This window comes from Episyrphus balteatus, chromosome 3 (genome assembly GCF_945859705.1).
Source record: "Episyrphus balteatus chromosome 3, idEpiBalt1.1, whole genome shotgun sequence".
Taxonomy (NCBI): domain Eukaryota; kingdom Metazoa; phylum Arthropoda; class Insecta; order Diptera; family Syrphidae; genus Episyrphus; species Episyrphus balteatus.
In genome coordinates, this window is record NC_079136.1 from 99,245,432 (window position 1) to 99,265,705 (window position 20,274).

Sequence of the window (20,274 nt, forward strand, 5' to 3'; positions counted from 1 at the left end):
TGATTTTAAATGCGCCACTTGACAATGCAATTTTTTGTATTTATATATTTTATTGTTAATTACCTTGCCAACACGTTCCCTATGTGGGGGATTGAAACGTAGAAATTTAAAAAAAAGTCTTTGGTACCTAAAAAAGTATTCGGCGCTCTAGAGATGTTTTTGCCTTGAATGTAACAATTCAAATTAATCAAATTTTATTAAATTGTTGTTACTACTTTTCACTTGTATGAGCAAACGAAAAACACCTAGTAGGTAGGTACTACTTTCTTTTTAAATTTGTGTAGGTGGGTAACTGGTTCAAGAGTTCCTTCAACAACACTCGTCGGAACAAATAAGACCACAAAAAAAAAAATTGAATAATTTTTTAAATAGCAATTGCTTCAAATTCAGTTGAGTTCATTGATTCCAAACTATATGTTGTGAATTGAAAAAGAATGTCCTCTTTATAGTATAATGTATACAGTTCTTCTAGCAAACAAAAAAACCAATGCATTTCTTATGCGAGAGATTTTTTAACTTGTCATTTATACTGTATAAATGACAAGTTAAAACGACATCAGTTATTTTTCATTTACAATACTAAATCCAAATAATATGACGTAGTTTAGGTTATGCATTAAAATATTCATTGACTATATTTTTGGCACTAGTGTGTTTTTGAAATGATTGTTGTTTACTTTTGAGATGGTTTCGCAATACAACTTTGCCTTTATTATGTTGGTACATTCTTTCATTAGCTGTAGGATCTACTCCTAAGTACTTCTTGTAACATTTAATTCCTTCTTTTCTATAGAAAGAAGGAATGAATGAAGGTTGAATGCTTTCAGTTGATTTGTGAGATAGAATATAACGCTTAAGGTGTTGATACCAATCCAGCCATGAGCATCTTGTGTTTTCTTCAGAGATACTGCTTCTTGATAAAACCTTAAGAATATATCTGTCATTAGAAAGTCCATCTAAACCGATCGAATTTGAAAGACAATTTTTAAAGAGGTCCATACACACTACACAGCACACTTGTGCGCGCAACACAGTGACCAATATCAAAACATATAAATAGTGAAAACGTGCGCACTTTCACTATTAAAAGAATTTTACTTATATCATTATACAGATTTTGAATATACAGAATTTCGAATTTACACAGTTTACACGACCCGTTCTTTTTCTTTGAAATCTTACAGTGTTTTTAAATTGGATTTCTTAAATTCTATAAGTTACAAGTCTAAATGTACAAAAATCTGTGAATCCATAACTCTGTTTTTTTTCAAAATTCATCAAATGATAAAAGAAAAATTAAAGTGTTGTAACATTGTAAGTCTAAAGGGTCTAAGTGTCATTTTTAAATCATTTTTATATGGGTTTTTTAAGCCGACGAACTATGGAAAGACATAGTATAGAATTTGAGATTTAAAGAACTATTTTCATTATACAGAATTTGGAATACAGCATTTTTGAATACCGAATTACCACCCGTCCCATGCGATATATCCTAAATTAGAAATAATCCGTAGTGTTTTTAAACCAAGTCATCATATCGCCGGTTTTCAAAATTGTTTAGCATTTCCCTTCTGTACTTCTGCGTTTTCATTTTTATACTATTATTTACAAAATATGTTTGTTTATATCCTTTTACAAAACAAAATTTTCGGTTTTATGGAAACTTCTCTCGACTCGTACCAAATGTCTCGGATAGCAAAATTACAAAATTTTGCTGTCTATAAAAACTAGTTTATGATTTACATTATTAGCCAAACAACAACAAAATATTGCTAAGGATAGATAAACAAAAGATTTTTATTTTATTTTTTTATCTAAACTTGTACATTTTTGACCCTTCAACAATTAGGATTATTAATAAATAAATAAAAGTAATCAATTGTTGTTGTTTACAGCATAAAATGTTTACTCAGTAAAATACTGAGTACCAATAAAACGTCAAAAATAACCAAATCATAAAAAAATCAATTTTAGTGAAAATTTTGATTTCCGATTTTAAGGCACACAAAAATGTTATTATAAACTAAACTAAAATGAGGTTAATGAAATATAGTTTAAAATTATTACGTACATGCATAATATTTTTAGTAAAAAAAATTCTTTAATGTTTTAATTAATTTGGACAAGCTTTTTATGACCGATTTTTTTAATCGAATAAAGTCTGTGTCAATTTGCGTTAAATATCCTTTTTTACATTTTCCCTTTAACATACTCATATCTCATATGTACATAAAATGCAACAAAAAGAAATAACAAACAAAATAAAAAAATTGTTAAAAATACGACCAATTAACTATTAATGAAAAAAACTTCTATGGCATTTCAAACTCGTAACTGTAAAAAAGCCACGCACAGAATCCGACAGTTTTCTCTTGCATCGGAAATTAATAAAACTAGTTTTGAATGATACCGATTTTATTTTAAAACTATTTTTTTTAATTAATTTGACAAAACTTGTAACAAAACTAGTTTTAACGAAATCAGTTAGTTTTTTTTTCGAGTTTTGAAAAATGTGAACAGTATAAATGTTATGGTATGGTATAACTCGAGCGGAATTACTTTGTTATCCATAGAATGTAAAATTAAATAGGTTTTTTCTTGTGCATAAAATGCCTGCTATGCAATCCATACAAATGAATTAATTTAATGATTGAACCATTGCATTTTGTTATCTAATTGAATTTGTATACATATTAGCCAAAACAAATCGTCAATCAAAAATTTGCTACTTGAAAATAAAAAAAAATATCAACTTTGTATAGGTATTGGTATCGAAGTGAGGACTTTGCTCGAGGCCTTGGTTAATGCTTATCACCCCAGGGTCAAATCACGGTTAACCTAGCTAGTTAATGAATTAAAAAAAATAATGTTTGGGGGCCTGGTTGACATATTATGTATAAAAACATTGATAAGGTTTTATTTTGTCTAGGAATTGAGTGTTGTAGTGCTCTAGTTTATATATAAATATTAAAATATAAACGAAGTTTTCTAATTTAGTTTAGTTTAGATTCTTGTTTTGGATAATCATATATATTATTACGGTTGTCGAACACCCTTTTCCGGGACTTACACCGAACAGATTTTAATAAATTATATCTTAAAAAAAGGCGAATTTCTGCCACCAGAATCTGGCAAAATATAAATATATAAATGTTTATAATTTTTAAGAAATCTTAATTTGTTTAAAAAATAATATTCCAGCCAAAATGAATTTTAAAATGACTTTTTACCACTTTCCAATGAATCTGGAAATGTTTGACATGGCGTGTTCCTGTTCACATTAGGGGTGTTCGTATATCATTAGTTCGTATCATCAGGGGCGTTCATTAGGCGAGTAAATTCTCCGATTTGCTTAAAAATTCTGATGGTTAACATTTTAAGCATTATGTACAAACAAATTGCAGATAAGTTTGGACAAAAATATGAAACCTGTCAAATTTTAGAAGTGGGGATGAAATGCTCTCAGAGAAAGAAAAAATTGTGCAAAAGTACGCAAACTTTTTTAGGACAAAATTATCATTTATTAAAAGAAAAAAAGAAGGCACTAGCTTTTGAAAGATTTCAGACTTTTGTCCGAAGAAATTTTTGGGCAGAAATTTGCAAGAAGAGGGGCTCTCTTTTTTGTAAAAAAAAAAAAAAACTACAGTTTCAGTCTAATCAAACAGGAATTGGGTTAAAAAAAGTTGAAAAAAGGAGAATTATTTCTGTTTTAGGCAGTACCTAAACAGCCCTGTTACATGTAGCATTAGTTATACATTTTTATTTCATTTTTGGCACACAAATTGAAAATGCCAACTTTTGAGGTTCTGGGTAGTCAACCTCCGTAAAAAAAAGATCACTCAAAAGTTTTATTTTGTGTTTAAGTGCCTTATATCATGTTTTCACTAAAATCCAAAAGATATTTTCAAAAACTATTTCATTTTGAATGTCAAATGGTTAATGGTAAATTGCTAATCCTCATCGAGGTAAAATGGATCGAAAGATTAATTTGAAATTAAAGGCCCCAACCCATAGAATCCGTTCCACCCGTTGTGTCAATCAATCCGTTGAAATTGAAGGATGGGACAGAAAGGGGTGACCCAAAGAATACGTTGCATGACGGATTGCTATTTGACAGCTCACTTTAAATTCCAAGGTGTGTTCGATATTTTCTTGATGAATGTGCACTAAGGAAGTTCTGATGCAAGAAATTGTTAACTATTATCGTTGTTCTTTTTTTTTAATAAAATAAAATACGCTACTAGACTTTATGTATGTACTTGCTCTTCAGTTAAAAACAATTTTTAATAACAGATTATCATTTGTAGATATGACTTTGGCATAGTAAAATTGAACTCTACAACAGAATTTTAGTATTTAATTGATATAATTTATTAGATATATCATTAAATGTTACTTTTATTACATTTTCTTCACAAATAAACAACTAAAGTTCACAATTCATAAAATCAGAAAAGAAAAGAACACAGTTCTTAGTTTCTGAAATTCCCCGGTGTGTACTCCGAAACAGAAAATCGAACTGATCTATTGTTGACAACCAATGTCAAAGGATACGACAGATGAAAAAGTAGAAAGTTGGGCTATTTCTTCCGTCGAATTCGTCAAATACAAATAATTGATTTATTTTATTCATTTATCACATAATACGATATTTTGATGGGAATAATTATATTCCACATAGTGTAGTTCCGATAATCAATGAAAGATACAAAATATTTTGCTTATTTTTTACTTTGGTGTACTTTGCGTAGTTCCTTCAACATCAAGTGCGGTCCTACCTTTATTTTAATTATTCTTTCAGATCATTGAACACTTCTACATAAGATGTTTCCAAAATGATTGGAAAGTGGAAGTGTTCATCGCTTTTGACAGGATCTTTGGAATAAGTTCAGTGGGGAACTTCCAACGATTGTCAGTATAAGAAAATAGTCAAAAGAAAACAGAAAAAAAAAATTTACAGCTATAGCTGGGATGGTGAAGACATAAACAAACAAAAGGAGGCGCGAATTGTGATAGAGTTTTGTGAATTTAGTTCGTGTTTTCCAAAATAAATATGTAAAATTAATTATTTTTTTTTAATTAATCGGAAATAAAAACTTTAAATTTGAAAACAATCGCGAAATATAAAAGTTTTTGTGGTCAAATGATTTCGAACACACAGTGTTTGTTGTAAGTGTGTGTGACAATATGTTTTTTGTTTACATTTTCCCTGCCGAGATATGTCAAATTAGAAAAGGAAAAGACAAAGATAGTTTTTGGAATTTCCCTTTATGAAAAAAAAACACCGCCAGAAACAAAACAATAACAAACGTTTAATGGCGTTTTTAATTGGCAATCCGGAATTGTTCTTCGATTCAGAATCCCAAATGAACAGTTTTTTTTCATTCCGAAGAATCTGAAGTTTAACATGTGCCACATATACAGTGCTGCTAAAAACATTCCGGATTTTTTTGTCATTTTCATCAATGGAAATTTTATAACTCAAAACTGGAACCAAACATTGTTTTAATATTTTTTCTAGGTCGTTTGTATATCAGTTACGCAATTTCAACAAAAAATTATGATCTTTAGTACACACAAAAATTTAAAAAAATTAAAAATGAAGTAGAGTTAGAATTTCGGCTGTGACAAACTAACCGGATTTTTCAAGGATTTCGATTCTCAGTATTGAGTTAACGGTTTTAAGTATCACTTCAGTAAAATTTTTGTTTGCAAAGACGAACAAAGTTGTTAGCTTTGTGAATTGTATAAAATATTAAATGTAATACTAAAAATAACGCGTTATAGACATCCAATTCGTTACGAAGTCTTAAAACACTTTCAAGTCGAAATAAAACAAAATGTTATCCATTAAGGATGTTGCAAATTGCAACGTCAAGTGAGTATTATATCAAAAAACAGTAAAAAGGCACAAAATCAGTTGAATCAGATCACTTTAATGGGTCCCATCACAAAATAGCCCTAAAAACTGATAGGCGAATAAAGAGTTTTTTGATTAAAGATCCTTTTGCGACTTCTAAAACGATTGGTGAGGGGTTTATCTGCCTTTATCTGTACTTGAACATTAATTACAGTCAGAAAGGTGTGAGAAATTTTGATCTTTATGTCTTTCGGTTCGGAAAAACACCATTCCATAATAGTAAGCATTGACTAAAAAGGAAGGCAATGAAAGGATCTTAAGAAACACTTTAAATATTAAAATGAAAATACTTTATCTGGTTGTATTTAGAAGAAATCATCTGTTTTGCTGGATAACAAAACCGAAAAATATCCTTTTTAGTGATAAAAGCAATTTTTAATTGTTTTATTCCGAGTGTCAAATGGAAGCCAGGCGCTCAAACATGCACATGTTTGAAACCAACAAAATATACTCCCTACCATGAACACAGCGGAGGATCAATGATGGTTTGGGTTTTTTTTTTTCAACTGCAGGCTCTGGCCGTACACCAAATCAACGGAATAATGGATCATTTAATGAAAAGAGAGATGTTGGAGTCGATAATGACTCCGTAAAAGCAGAAAAAAAACGTCTTTACATGCAAGTTATGATGCCAAAAATTCTTAAAAGCTCGTAAAACAGTAGTTTAGGCCAGACAATACTCCTGGCTTAGAATAGCAGTAACAATTATCCGACTTGAACCCGATTAAAAATTTTTGGGCTATCTTAAAGTGACGATTAGTGAAAAGAAAGCACACCTCAGAAACTAACGTACTTGTGGCTTTAAAAAATGACTAGGTGCATATTCCTTGTCTATTTTATTTAATTTGGCCGACTCCAAGTCTCCTTGGTGCCGAGCAGTCTTCAAAAACAAATGTTACTGAACAAAATATTAATATTGAACCCTAACATTAAAAAATTCGGTTAGTTTTTCACAGCCGAAATTCTGACTCTACTTCATTTCTAAATATTTTAAATTTTTGTATGTATTAAAGATCCTTATTTTTTGTTAAAATTGCGTAACTGATTTATAAACGACCTAGAAAAAATATTAAAACAATATTTGGTTCCAGTTTTAAGTTTTAAATTTTCAATTGATGAAAATGACAAAAAAATCCGGAATGTTTTTAGCAGCACTGTATGTGTAATCGCGCCAAACTTCATTTGTTTTTGTGCTGCAAACATTTTGTACTGCTAACATTTAAATCTATGAATGTGTGAGTGATTCTGCTTCTGATTGTTTTTAAAACCAGAAGAGAAATTCTGTTTTTTTTCAGAATCAGAACTGTCAGTTTGGATTTTTGGTTTTTTGTGAAATTTTTTGAATCCAAAATGGATGTCATGCTATGGTTTTTGTTTTTTTTTTTTGTGAAAAAATTTGTTTGCATCCATCATGTAATGGCCTTCCACTGCGGAGTTAATGGGCACGTTCAAAGAGCTAACATAAAGCTATCGGATAGCTTTTTGTTGTTGTAAACAATGTTAAAATTTAGCAAGAAAACGAACCATTTTCTGTCAAAAAATAATCTGAAGGTATCCCAGAATTTCTGGTATACCTCAGGTATCCGAGTGATCAGCTGGCTTTTTTTTTTTTTGATTACTTTTCGGGCGATTTATCAGCTTTAAAATAAAAAAAAATTGCAAGAAATAAAGTCAAAGCGATTGTGCAAGTACTATTCAACAATAAAAAAAATGTAATTTGCTCAAAAGAAAAAGTTTCCTCTTCTCAATATTTACATATTTTTTTAGTAGCTGCTTGGGCAAGCTATCTGGATACCTCTTTGTTCAAAAAGATATTCCAGATACGGGTATCCCAGATAGCCTATCCGATAGGTGTTTGAACGTGCCCAATATTAGGTCTGTTTGGGTTCTTTTTGGACAAAAATATGAAACCTGTCAAAGTTTAAGGAGTGGGGATGAAATCCTCTCAGAGAAAGAAAAATTGTGTAAAAGTACCCAAACGCTTTTGGCACAAAATTTTCTGCTACTTTTTCTACAACAACAAAAATGTAAACAATAACACCAATTGAAAACAAAAATTAAGAAACGAAAAATATAAAAACATTTTGTTTTGTTTAACAAACACATTTTTTATTTATTTTTTATAAATCATTTATAAAATTTAGCACTTAACCATTAAAACACAATAAATAAAAATAAAAACACAAAACATAGCCACATCGCCATGTTTTTACTTTGTTTTGTTTATTAAAAATGTAAACACAAATTGAAAAACAAAACAAGAAATGACAAATATTAAAAACACTTTGTATTGTTTGTATTGTTTTTTAAACACTTTTTTTATTATTTTGTTATAAAATATTAATTTATTTTGAGTATTACACCACTAAAACGAAATAAATAAAAAAAAAACAAGAAAAAAGCCACGCCGCCATGTTTGTAGTTTGTTTTGTTTATGTTGTGCGACAAGAAAAATTAAGAAAAACAGAGAAAGCACTACCTTTGACAGATTTCAGATTTTTGTCCGATGAAATTTTCTGGGCAGAAATTCGCAAGAAGGGGAAATTTTTTTCTCTCTCGCGGCCATCTTTTTTGTGAAAAAATGCACAATTTCAGAGTACCCAAACAGGAATTGGGTTAAAAATGTTGAAAAAAGTAGAAATATTTCTGTTTTAGGCAGTACCCAAACAGACCTATTAAAAAAACAAAAGCGACTTTTCTGACAGACAGCTGCCAAAGTTTATGTACAGTGGTGCCAAATATTTGCATGGATTTCAAAAATCAATATAGATAAACAAAAAAACACACCTATGGTTTTTTTCAAGATTTTTTGTAAGTACATATCGTCGCCTCAATAAAATATTGTCGTATGTGCAAAATTGAGGTTTTGAGATTTGAATGCAGTTTTGCTCATTGATTTTTTCTCCTTCGTTCTGTGAAATCCGTTTTTCGATATCTGTATCCATTTCCGAGATAATCGCTATGCATTTTGTCGTATGTGTAGGGTTACAAACATTTTCAGTAGCTTTTTGTCGTAAGTGCACAGAAAACGTGCACATACGACAAAAATTATCACATACTACAATTTTTCCATACAAATCAGTGTTTTTCTTCGTTCGGTAAATTACTGTCGTATGTGCTGTTTTTGCAACACATACAACAATATTTTACTGGAATTTCAGTAAACGTTTGTCGTTTGTCCCATAAGGAAATTCACTGACGAGTGTAATTTCAGTTGCAATCAAGATTTTAAACAGGTCGGACGAGTCGATCTGCTCCAAGTCTATCCGAGGAGCTTTATGCTCTATTTTATGCATACAAAATGCATAAAATAGTGGTTTTATGATTTTATTAATTTAGTATACATACGTAAAGAAATATTGGATGATGAATTCTTTGATGCCGATCTTTTAGGTTCCCCCAATGTTTCGAATCCAGTGGCGATGAAAACTTGGCCCTACGAAATTTGTATGAAGCTTTTATCGTGCTATCTTAAAACTAATAATTGAATAGTAATGCCGACACGAGTCGATTTTAGCCGCACGATATGTCGGTCGACTAGGATTTTTCTATGGGGACTGTCACTTTAGTCGCCTGCGACTTACGTTCACACGGGTCGAAAAGCTTCGCGGCACGTGAAAAGTCCCCATAACTTAATTTTAGTAAACTGTGATCTCATTAATTTTAAAATTGTTTTAAAAATAATGTACCTACCTATTATTTTTTTTCTATTTATGTGATTTTTGATATTTGATTTTTTTCACTTCCAAATTAAACAAGTTCTATCATTTTATACTGCTTCTAAACCAATTGTTAAGAAGTTAGATGTAGGTATGTTATTTTACCATTGATGTTTTTGTTAAAATTGAGTTTTGTTAGACTCGGGTTATTACCAAGAGCCAATGTGATTTTAAAAAAATAATAAATTAACGTTAGTTATTTGTTTTTTTTTTCGCATTGAATTTGACATCTATTTGTCGTATGTCGTAAACAAGTGTCGAATAAAACTTTGCTAATTTTTGTCGTATGTGTCATCAATTTGTCGTATGTGTTTGGCTAACAAATAGTTTCTGTGAAAACGTTACATACGACATCGGCATATTGGAGAAAATTGACTATTATTTGTTTCTGAAATATTGAAATAATTCTAACATAATTCAATAGACAAATATTTTCTGTATATGTCATGATATTTTTAAAAAAATTCACCGTACAGTTTTCGAGAAAAAAAATCTGAACTTTAATTGCGTTTTCCCAAAAGTAGCCGAATGTAACATACGACATTATTTTATTGAGGCGACGATATATGTATGAACATATTCCGTAGGAACATTTCATCTTCCATTTGCCAGGAAAAGTCTGGGAAGTGTACCTATGTATGTACATATATAGTATATACATAATGTACATAAGAAAAAGGCCGGAATATTTGAAGGCTCCAGGGGAAAAACAGCAAGTCCATTCCAACTCATTTCGAGAAAAATGCATTTTTAAATTTTGTTCTCCATACAACTTAGTACTTAAAGCACAAAATTTATTTATTTTTTCAGCAAGGCTTAAATTTGTTTTATAAAAGTAAGGATGCCATCAGATAGTGGTCAGTAAATACTACAAAGACCTCATCATTCGTTTATTTTTGACAAAAAGTGGACATGTGCCGTTTTTCCCCTGGACCCTTCATTTGCTCTTTGCGTGCTATAGGGGCGTAAGTGTTGCACCCCTATTACGATTGTCAACTATCAATTCTTTGCCCCTGGGTAAAAAGGACTTACATAAATGATAGTTTACCAGAAAATCCGATTGAAGTTGAAAATCGATGAATTTTTGAGCATTGATCCTCTTATTTTTATAAGAAAGAGTTACTCTAAATGTATGTTTTTGATACCAAATAAAAGAGCTTATTCTCTTTTCATCAAAACCCGAAAGTGCAATTTTGTGACTTAACCTCTTTGTAGCCGGAAGCAAAGAATTTATAGTTGTTAAAAAAAAAATTCGATCTCTTATTTGCTTTGAAAAAAATTTGAAAACGAAGAATGATGCATAGCTGTTTAACTTAAACTGGGGCTAATCCAATGTATTTTAAATGGGATAGACAGGAGTTTTTTAGTAATTCTCGACTTTTTAAAAAACACACTCTGCATTTACATATGTACCTACCTACCTATACTTTCTTTTTATTAAAGCATGCGAGAAGTCTCGCACGGGTAAGCTAGTCTACATATATTCCATTAATTATATTTCGAAGGTAATTTTAAAACCTGAATTTTTTTTTGTTTTTTCCGAATTTGTGTTGTTACCCAAAAAATAATTTTTATCTTTTTGGATTTAACTTAAGATGTTAATTTTTAAACTTAAAGTTTTGAATCCAAACAGAACAAAATTAATGTTGTAATGTTAAGTTATAAAAGTTAAAAAATTTGAAATTTGCAACTGAATCTCCTTCGTGTTAATTGTAGGTATATATTTGCATTTGGTGCTTTATTAATAGACAAATATTTTTTGTTTGTTTTTTTTTTTTTTTTTTATGTTCTTTATTTCATATAAAAACTTAATGCTAACATATATAAAGTTATTGTGAGTTTCTTCGTTTTTTTTTATTTCTTCCAACCCAGATCCTACATTGAACTGCAATATAAATCCTTTATCATCGTTCAATTCAATTTTGCCTAGTAGGTTGATGTAAAGGACAGCCAATATTGTTATTGTAAGGTTTTTATTTTCATTGCTCCAGTTATACATTCATGCAGAAAACGTACAGCACCTATAAGTAGATCTAAACCATTGCACTTTTCCCAGTGGTTTGTCTATCGATTCCCTTGGGTAATCGACCGTAATTGACCTGTAATTGTTCAACGAAATTTGCAATTAAAAGACCCTTTGAAATGGGAAAATGTGTATTTATGTATTTGTCTTGTGAATATTGACTCTGTAAACTGTAACTGATATGCAGTTGATTTCCCTTTTTATTTTAAAATTCTCGGTTATTGCAATCCTTATCTTTATTTTTGTTTTTAATATTATTTATTAAAGTGCCATAAGGTCTTCAAATAATCATTAAAAATTCGACATGATGAATGAGTAAATAATCAGGAGTAGAATAAAAAATAAATTTTGCATTTAATTTAAATTTTACTGCGAATTCTAGAATTTCTCTCTGTTATTCCTGATTTTGGTAGACTCTGGATATCGTCACTCGTGACCGCCCATTAAATATTGGAGCTTTTGTATGAGTATTATTTTTATTTTAATGCTTTGGGAATCAGAATTTTTTATCTCAGTTATCTTACCACTCAATCCTTCTGCATATTTTCTGTAACAACAAAGACTAATGCCAATAACCCCACGCTTCTGAAGCATTGAATGTGAAAATTGGATGTAGAAAAATCCCTTCTCAGTAAAATCGTCTATATTGCTCCGCACATGAAATAACCACAGTTTTATAAAACAAAAATCAAAGCTTTATATTTAACCACCATAATGTTATTATTTGTTTTTTATCTATTAATTATTAATAATATTATATTACTTAAAATTCTACTGTGTTTCGTTTTCGCTAATGCAGATTGGTTTTAAAAATGCATATTTTTCCTTATTTTGTTAGTTTTTTCTGTTGATAATCCAGTGCACATCGTGAGTGTAGGTGTTTGTTATAGTTATTTTTAGAAAATTTAATGAATTGCATCTGTTGTGTTTTGACAAAGCCTTTTCTTCGATACATGTTCTCTTTTAAAAATATCAATTCTCTTATTCAGTGTGAAATATTTGCAACACAAACGAACATTCTTAAAATTTCTAATTTGTTTTATGTATTTGTTTTATTTGTTTTCATATTTCGTATATGTACTATTCGGCGAGAAATTTTCATTTTCAATATTCAGTTATAATATAGCATGCACGTTAGGGTGGGTCAAAAAAATCGAAATTCTTTTTTTTGATTTGGTACTCCGAAAAATCGATTGCTAGACACCTCTAGAATATACACACCAAATATGAGCTCTTTATATTAATGGGAAGGTCCTCCGCTTTTCAATTTTCCATTTTTACATCAAGCTTCTACTAAAAAAAAATATTTTTTTTATTAATTGACTTTTTAGCAAATTTCTTTTCAGATTCTTGTAGGAAATTGAACGCTCTACAAAAAAGGCCTTATACACTTTTTTCGTTTATCTAACCGTTAAATAGATATTTGAGATACAAAAATCGAGAAAATCTTTAAAAATTCGTTTTTTGGTCTTAATTTTGTAACAAACTGAAAAATTATAATGATCAAACGCGCAAGACATATTCTTGTTGGAAATCGACTGCTCCACAAAAAAGGTCTTGTTAACTTTTTTCATTAATCTAACCATTCTAAAGATATTAGAGGTCAAAGTTAAAAAAAAATATAAAAACTTTTTATATTAAAAAAAAAATTCCAATTCACTGAAACTTCATTATTTTCAAATTAGTAAGACGTATTCTTGTAGGGGCTTAAACGTTCTACAAAAAATTCCTTGGAATCAAATTGATTGCTTTAACCGTTTAGAAGATATTTGTATCTAAACCAATGCTCACTGACTTTAATAGTTTTCTTATGACCCGTATGCATTGCGATTTGGATACGAATATCTTCTAAACGGTTAAAGCAATCAATTTGATGCCAAGGAATTTTTTGTAGAACGTTTAAGTCCCTACAAGAATACGTCTTGCTAAATTGAAAATAATGAATTTTCAGTGAACTGGAAAATTTTTTAAAATATAAAATGTTTTCATAATTTTTTTTAACTTTGACCTCGAATATCTTTAGAATGGTTAGATTAATGAAAAAAGTTAACAAGACCTTTTTTGTGGAGCAGTCAATTTCCAACAAGAATATGTCCTTAACGTTTGATGATTATAATTTTTCAGTTTGTTACAAAATTAAGACCAAAAAACGAATTTTTAAAGATTTTCTCGATTTTTTTACCTCAAATATCTATTCAACGGTTAGATAAACGAAAAAAGTGTATAAGGCTTTTTTGTAGAGCGTTCAATTTCCTACAAGAATCTGAAAAGAAATTTGCTAAAAAGTCAATTAATAAAAAAAATATTTTTTTTTAGTAGAAGCTTGATGTAAAAATGGAAAATTGAAAAGCGGAGGACCTTCCCATTAATATAAAGAGCTCATATTTGGTGTGTATATTCTAGAGGTGTCTAGGAATCGATTTTTCGGAGTACCAAATCAAAAAAAAGAATTTCGATTTTTTTGACCCACCCTAATGCACGTAGATATAATGATGACATTGAGACTTTTGGTTTGACATAGATTTTTTTTATCGATAAATTAAGAATTAAGAATTTTACCACTCAATTTATAAAAACAGAAAAATTTGATGATGACATGATTTCTTAAAAGGACATTGAGCATGCATTTGCAAAGATATTTTAAGGGCAGTTCTTAAGGTCAAAATCAGAGATACGAAGAATATCCACGAAAATCATTGTTTTTTCGGACGGATCAACTTGGTATTATTGCATCTTTGTACATTAATTAATTGGTCGTTTGATGATTAGTATTGGATACTGTGATTTATTAATTGATTTCAGTAATTCAATAAATTATTTTGTGTCAAATAATAGTGTGACATATTCATAGTTAGATCTTAAATCCTGGTTTAACTGAACTTAAGCCTAAAATTAAACATGAGGGTAAGGTTAGTAATTATACAGAAAGCTTAGCAAATACGAAGTCCACTCAAAATAAGAACATATTGAATTAAATAACTAATACATAAGTGATTATCGAAATAAATAATTTTTGTGAACTTTGGTTTGAATTATAAACTTTGAGCTCTAAAATAAATAATTCAATGCAATTTATTAAGATTAAAAGTTTGCAAAAACTTTAAACAAATCCACTACTAAATCATTTTCATTTAAGCTACATTATTCACTAAATTAATAGTTTTTTACAAATTATTTGTATTCACAAAAATAAATTTAAGATGTCGAGTCTTTAGCCTTTAGCCTTTTCATACCAAGCCATAAATTCGAATTTTGGTAATATGACTACAAAATCACAAGATTCACACCGCATATAATTAAGATTTTGTGTTATATTTTAAGTTTGTTTTCTTAGAGATAGAAGAAACTCCCTTTTACCCGGTTTTCACTGAAGAAATCACTAAGAACCCCAATATGTATGCATTAAGTATAAACTCTTGCTCTTTTTAACTGTTATACTAGACAGAATAATGTGTTATAATTTGGTATGTGGTAATCTTACCAAGTGAATGTTAAAGCCTTTCGTCTGAAAATGTTTTGGAAATCTAATTGAATCCTAGTTTTGAAACTACATATTTAATAATTTGGACAGTTCGTTGTGCTCAGCGAACGTAGCACACAATTATATTAATCAATTTTAATTAGTTTAATCATACTATCACTCTAAAAAAAGAAATTCTCATAAATATTATGTTTACATACATACATAAAAACATTGACATTGAAAAATTTATATTGACTTTGAAACAATGTTTCTTAGAGCAAACAAGTTATCAGCTAAAAAATATTAAATACTTGCTCTTTTTGCAGTTTAACATTTTAAATGTCACGTAAAAGACTTTTTTGTATGCATTTTGCGTCATAACAACATTCGTCACTACAAAATTAAAAATTGTTTATCAGGTTTTTGATAAGAAAAATCCAGTAACCCATATCTATATCATCAATAGAATACACTCATAGAGATATACATAGAAAAACACAATTTAAATGATTACCTTATTCCATGCTCGTTCTCATCCCTATATTATTTCGACCTTCATCAATGTCAAAAGCGCTATGTTTAAGTGACTATTTAATGCGCATGTTTAAAAAAAGCTGTTTTCGTCATTTAAACACATGAAAATATCGTCACAGTGAAAGTGAAAGTTATTTTGGTGTAGGAATAAAGCTTCTTTAAATTTCTCTCTCGAAAGAAGAACTGAGCATATACATACATTCCTATACATATATAAACTTGTGTGTTAGCAGCCGGTTAGCATTAAATAATTCCATTGGCACAGTTCTAGTTTTTTGGAAAACTCTCGAGGGTAAAGTTGATTTTCTTTATTTTGTGTCGTTTTTTTTTTGGTATTCGTCAAATAAGTGTAGATTTTCTTATATTCGCAGAGGTCAACGCCAAGGTTATTATAAAGCATTCACTTTTTATTCCACTCATTGGAAGACAGGTGAGGATTCAACAACACAAAATAGTTTTAAAAGAAGTTTTAGAAAATATTTTTTTTTTGAATTCATTTGAAAATTAATTTTTTTTCAAGAGTTTTTTTTATGTATTTTCTTATCTTATGGAAAATACTTGCTCGATAAACTTTGATCCCGAGAATCGAGAATCATGAATCGAGAAATTAAATTTATTATTTTTTCTGAGGACAATAACTTTATTATTAAAAGAGTTTCATTAACATTTTTAATGAACAAAAAAAAATTGTTGTTGTTTTTGGGTGTGTTTTGAAAAGTACATTTTATTTTTTTATTTGATAAAAATAAATTATTGTGTACCTCTTGATATATAGACTTTATAAGGGCAGTGTCAATTAAAGGCAAGCAACATTGAAAAAAAAACGCTTTTCTTAGACTTTTTCAAGACAGACCTAAAGTGTCCTATATATGTATCTATGCTTTTGAAAATGTCAATACTAAAATTTTTACGTATCAAGATCTTTAGACTGTTCGTCTCAACTAAATCAATTAATTTATTTTCTTTGAAAACGAACAAGCATTCCAAATAGGTATATACATCCAAATCTCACGTTAGCATATACTTACACTTGCCAAGTCTGAGTCCTTCTTCGAGAATTATGTATCTACTCTTATAATTCATACCAAAATATTTTTTTAAGCTTTATCAATCAGGCAAGAGAACTAATGATTTACTTTATTTTTTCCTTTCAGACTAAAAAAATATCAAAATGACTACCTATTTCAACTACCCATCAAAGGAATTGCAAGATGAGTTAAGCCGCATTGCCAAGGCTATTGTTGCCCCCGGCAAAGGTATTCTTGCTGCTGATGAGTCCGTTTCCACCATGGGCAAGCGTCTCCAAGTAATTTTTATTTTTCAATTTTACATTTCTTACAGAATTTAAACTAACGAACTTTTTTTGTTGCTTTTGTTTTCAAGGACATTGGAGTCGAGAACTCAGATGAAAACCGTCGTCAATACCGTCAATTATTGTTCTCCACTGACCCAAAAGTTTCTGAAAACATTTCCGGTGTCATTTTGTTCCACGAAACCTTGTACCAAAAGGCTGATGATGGCACTCCATTCGTTGAATTGTTGAAGAAGCGTGGAATCATTCCCGGAATCAAGGTCGACAAAGGTGTTGTCCCATTGATGGGATCAGAAGATGAGTGCACCACCCAAGGTAAGTTAATACATATTCCGTAGAAAAAGTTTTAAGAGGTATAGGTACATATAATAGTTTAAGAACTTGAATACATCTTTGAAAGCTTTGAATGGAGTCACCTTAGACTTCTCTAAAAAATTATATATTTTTTTTAAACACATTGAACTACATACAATTTAAATAGAAATCAATAAGTACCTATGTTTAATCATGTAGAAGTCCTACACAATTAATGAACAATTTCTGGAATTACTTTTTTATTAAAACCTTTCAGCTTGAATTGCATGTCAACGGCAATATTGCAATATTTTAAAACTATTTTTCTAAAAACATTTGGAACTTTTCTGTTACATATCTTAGGGTTTTCGAGAGAATGTTTTAACTACTTTTTCAAACCATTCAGTTTCTTATCCTACAAAATCAAAATTCTATCTTGAACACAATGAAATCTAAAGATCAGTATATCCCTCTGTTTCAAAAATAATTCGATGAGGAAGATTTACCTAAAGGGTAATTTCATGAAAAAGTGGACACGAATTTTGAACAAATTATGCAGTTTTTTTTACTTTTTGTAATAGCAAATTACAATTTACAAACGGTAACACTTTATGCAAGTTGCAAGAAAAGATTCTTTGTTGTATTCCCTTATGGATAGAAATTAAATTCAAGGAGAATAAATAATCTTAAAGCATTTTTAAAGCATAAGCTGCCAACTACAGAAGAATTTCACATGAAAATGACGGAAAAACAAGCCCACAGAAAATTGGATGAATCTAATAGTGACCATGACAATATGCCCTCGTGATTGCTAAAATAAATTAACATTTAAGCAAAATTGAGTGAAAATGCATCTTTTCTTTACTTTTGGAACCACAAATCGCAGGTAACATGAGTTACCAAAATAATGTAGCGTGAGTTACCTAAACATTTTAAAATTTTTCCTCGAAATATCGAATAAATGTTTGGTTTTGTCACTAATATTAAAAGTTTGTAATTTTTTATGTATGGAATCTTCATTTAAAACAAATTAAGATTCTTAATTTCGCAGAAAAACTTCATACTGTGGGACTCTTAAATCTCGTGTCCGATTTTTGTAACGTGAGTTACCATCATACTTTTATTTATCCCAAGCAAATACTAAAATTAAAGAAAAATTTTTTTGTTAATTATGAAAGTAATGGTTATGCTCCGTTCATGGATAGTAAATTCGTATCAATTTATATTAAAATTAACAAAAAAAAAATTATTTATGTATCGGAAATTTTTGTGAATGTAACTTGAGTTACCATGGAATTGCCCTAAAAGAATTAGATTAGTTAAAAAAAACTCATCATTATCCAAAGCCAAAGGTTTGTGCATTGAGCTCAAATAGCTCTGTCATAATCGCCGACCTTCCAATAAGTAGGTATGTCTTCTAGTTCCGCTTTCGCCTTGAATAATTAGGTAATTAGTATTTACTTGATTTCAGCATAAATATCTATGAGTTTATTTGGAATAAGCAAAAAAAAGGTTGTATTCAATATAACCTCTCTTGATAAACATTAAAATAAATTGCAAATGTACAGAAAAAACAGGGATTTAATTTCATGATTTGAGTTTATTCAAACGCAGTTATTCGTCTTAATGAGCATTTTAATTGGTTTGGGCATAACTCCACAGTTGAATGTGTTGGTGCAATTTAAAAGCACAGGGATACGATCATATATAAACCACTTTGAATTCCTTTTCTCATTTCAGGTTGTAGGCTTCAAGAGAAAAACCCCCGAAGTCGCCAATCTAGATTTACCTTCTCGAAAATTCTGAAAATTTTAATCCTCATCGTTTCAAAAGAACATAATATTTATGTCCATTATAACCTAGATTTAACTCTTACAACATCTTATTAATTTTAAGATCTCATTCTTAACAAATTTCTTCTCTATACACTTTCTATAATTTAGTAATTTTGTTTTTTATTTAAAGATTGTATTTTACATTATCAAAAAACATAAAATCCCGCTGTGACATTTGTTTGCTGTAGATATTCATTGTTTGTAGTACAAGTACCTACTTGAAAACTTTATATAGACTTGTTACGTATTGTTTATTACAAAAAACAAGTAACTATTTTGATAGTAAAATACTCTCTGGAATCTCCATAACAATAATTGTTATCTTACTCATACGAGTATGTAACCTATCTTTATTAAATTCAGAATCCATTGTTTTGCTTTGTATTTTTTTTTTACAAGAAATTTCTAGCTTTAAACAGGGTGTCCCAAAAGTTCAAACAACATTAAAATACTGGTTAGTAGTTGGAAACAATTATTTTATCAAAATATTTTTTATATACTAACTCCGTTTTACTAAAAATTATGTAACAGTTCGAAGTTTTAATAAAACTTAATTTTCAACTTTCAATTTGAACAGCATTCTGATAAAAATCATATAGTTTGATACTGGGGGTGGAATCGGCTATTGTGATTTGTGATCGGTGATAATCACAAAACACCAATTTGCTCTAAGAAATATGATTTTCGCAGTGCAAATTTGGTTCTTGTGACAATTACCGATCACAAATCATAATAGCCGATTCCACCCCTTGTATATTATTTTAAAAACTTGTCCTGTTATTGTTGTGTTAAAAAAGAATTCAAGTTTTCGAAGCTATACTTACAAGGAAAGATATTACAGTTTGAATTCAAAAAAACATGATTTTTCAGAGCTGCTTCCCTATTTTAATAAAACTTACCGGTTCGTATGGTTGAAACTAACAAATATTTATAAAAATAAATAAACCCTCTTTGTAGTTCGTTAAGTCTTGAGACACAATCTAATGACCAACTTTAATATTTCAGAACTTAAAACTCAAAGAAATATAAACAAAATTTATTGGAGTCTTTGATTATAAATTTGTTAAAGTTTCTTATTTCGAAAGCCAAATTGATTTAAATCCAATCTACATCGGTTACGAATTATTTTTGATTTAATTTTTGCAATTTTTAAGTACTATGTAAGCTTAAAATT

The 20,274-nt window shown here is 29.4% G+C and overlaps 1 protein-coding gene across 3 annotated transcripts in view; it reads left to right on the plus strand.

Annotated features, from left to right (window-relative positions):
- LOC129916226 (fructose-bisphosphate aldolase) overlaps nt 1-20,274 on the plus strand; it is a 40,050-nt gene that overhangs the window by 814 nt on the left and 18,962 nt on the right. For 2 of the 3 annotated variants that reach the window (XM_055996064.1, XM_055996062.1), the window contains exons 2-3: nt 16,814-16,965; nt 17,043-17,286. In XM_055996064.1, the coding sequence (XP_055852039.1) occupies nt 16,831-16,965; nt 17,043-17,286 (379 nt within the window). In that variant the 5' untranslated portion in view covers nt 16,814-16,830. Of the gene's footprint in view, nt 1-16,024; nt 16,090-16,813; nt 16,966-17,042; nt 17,287-20,274 lie in introns of those variants that run through there. The other variant, XM_055996063.1, reaches the window with a different exon arrangement.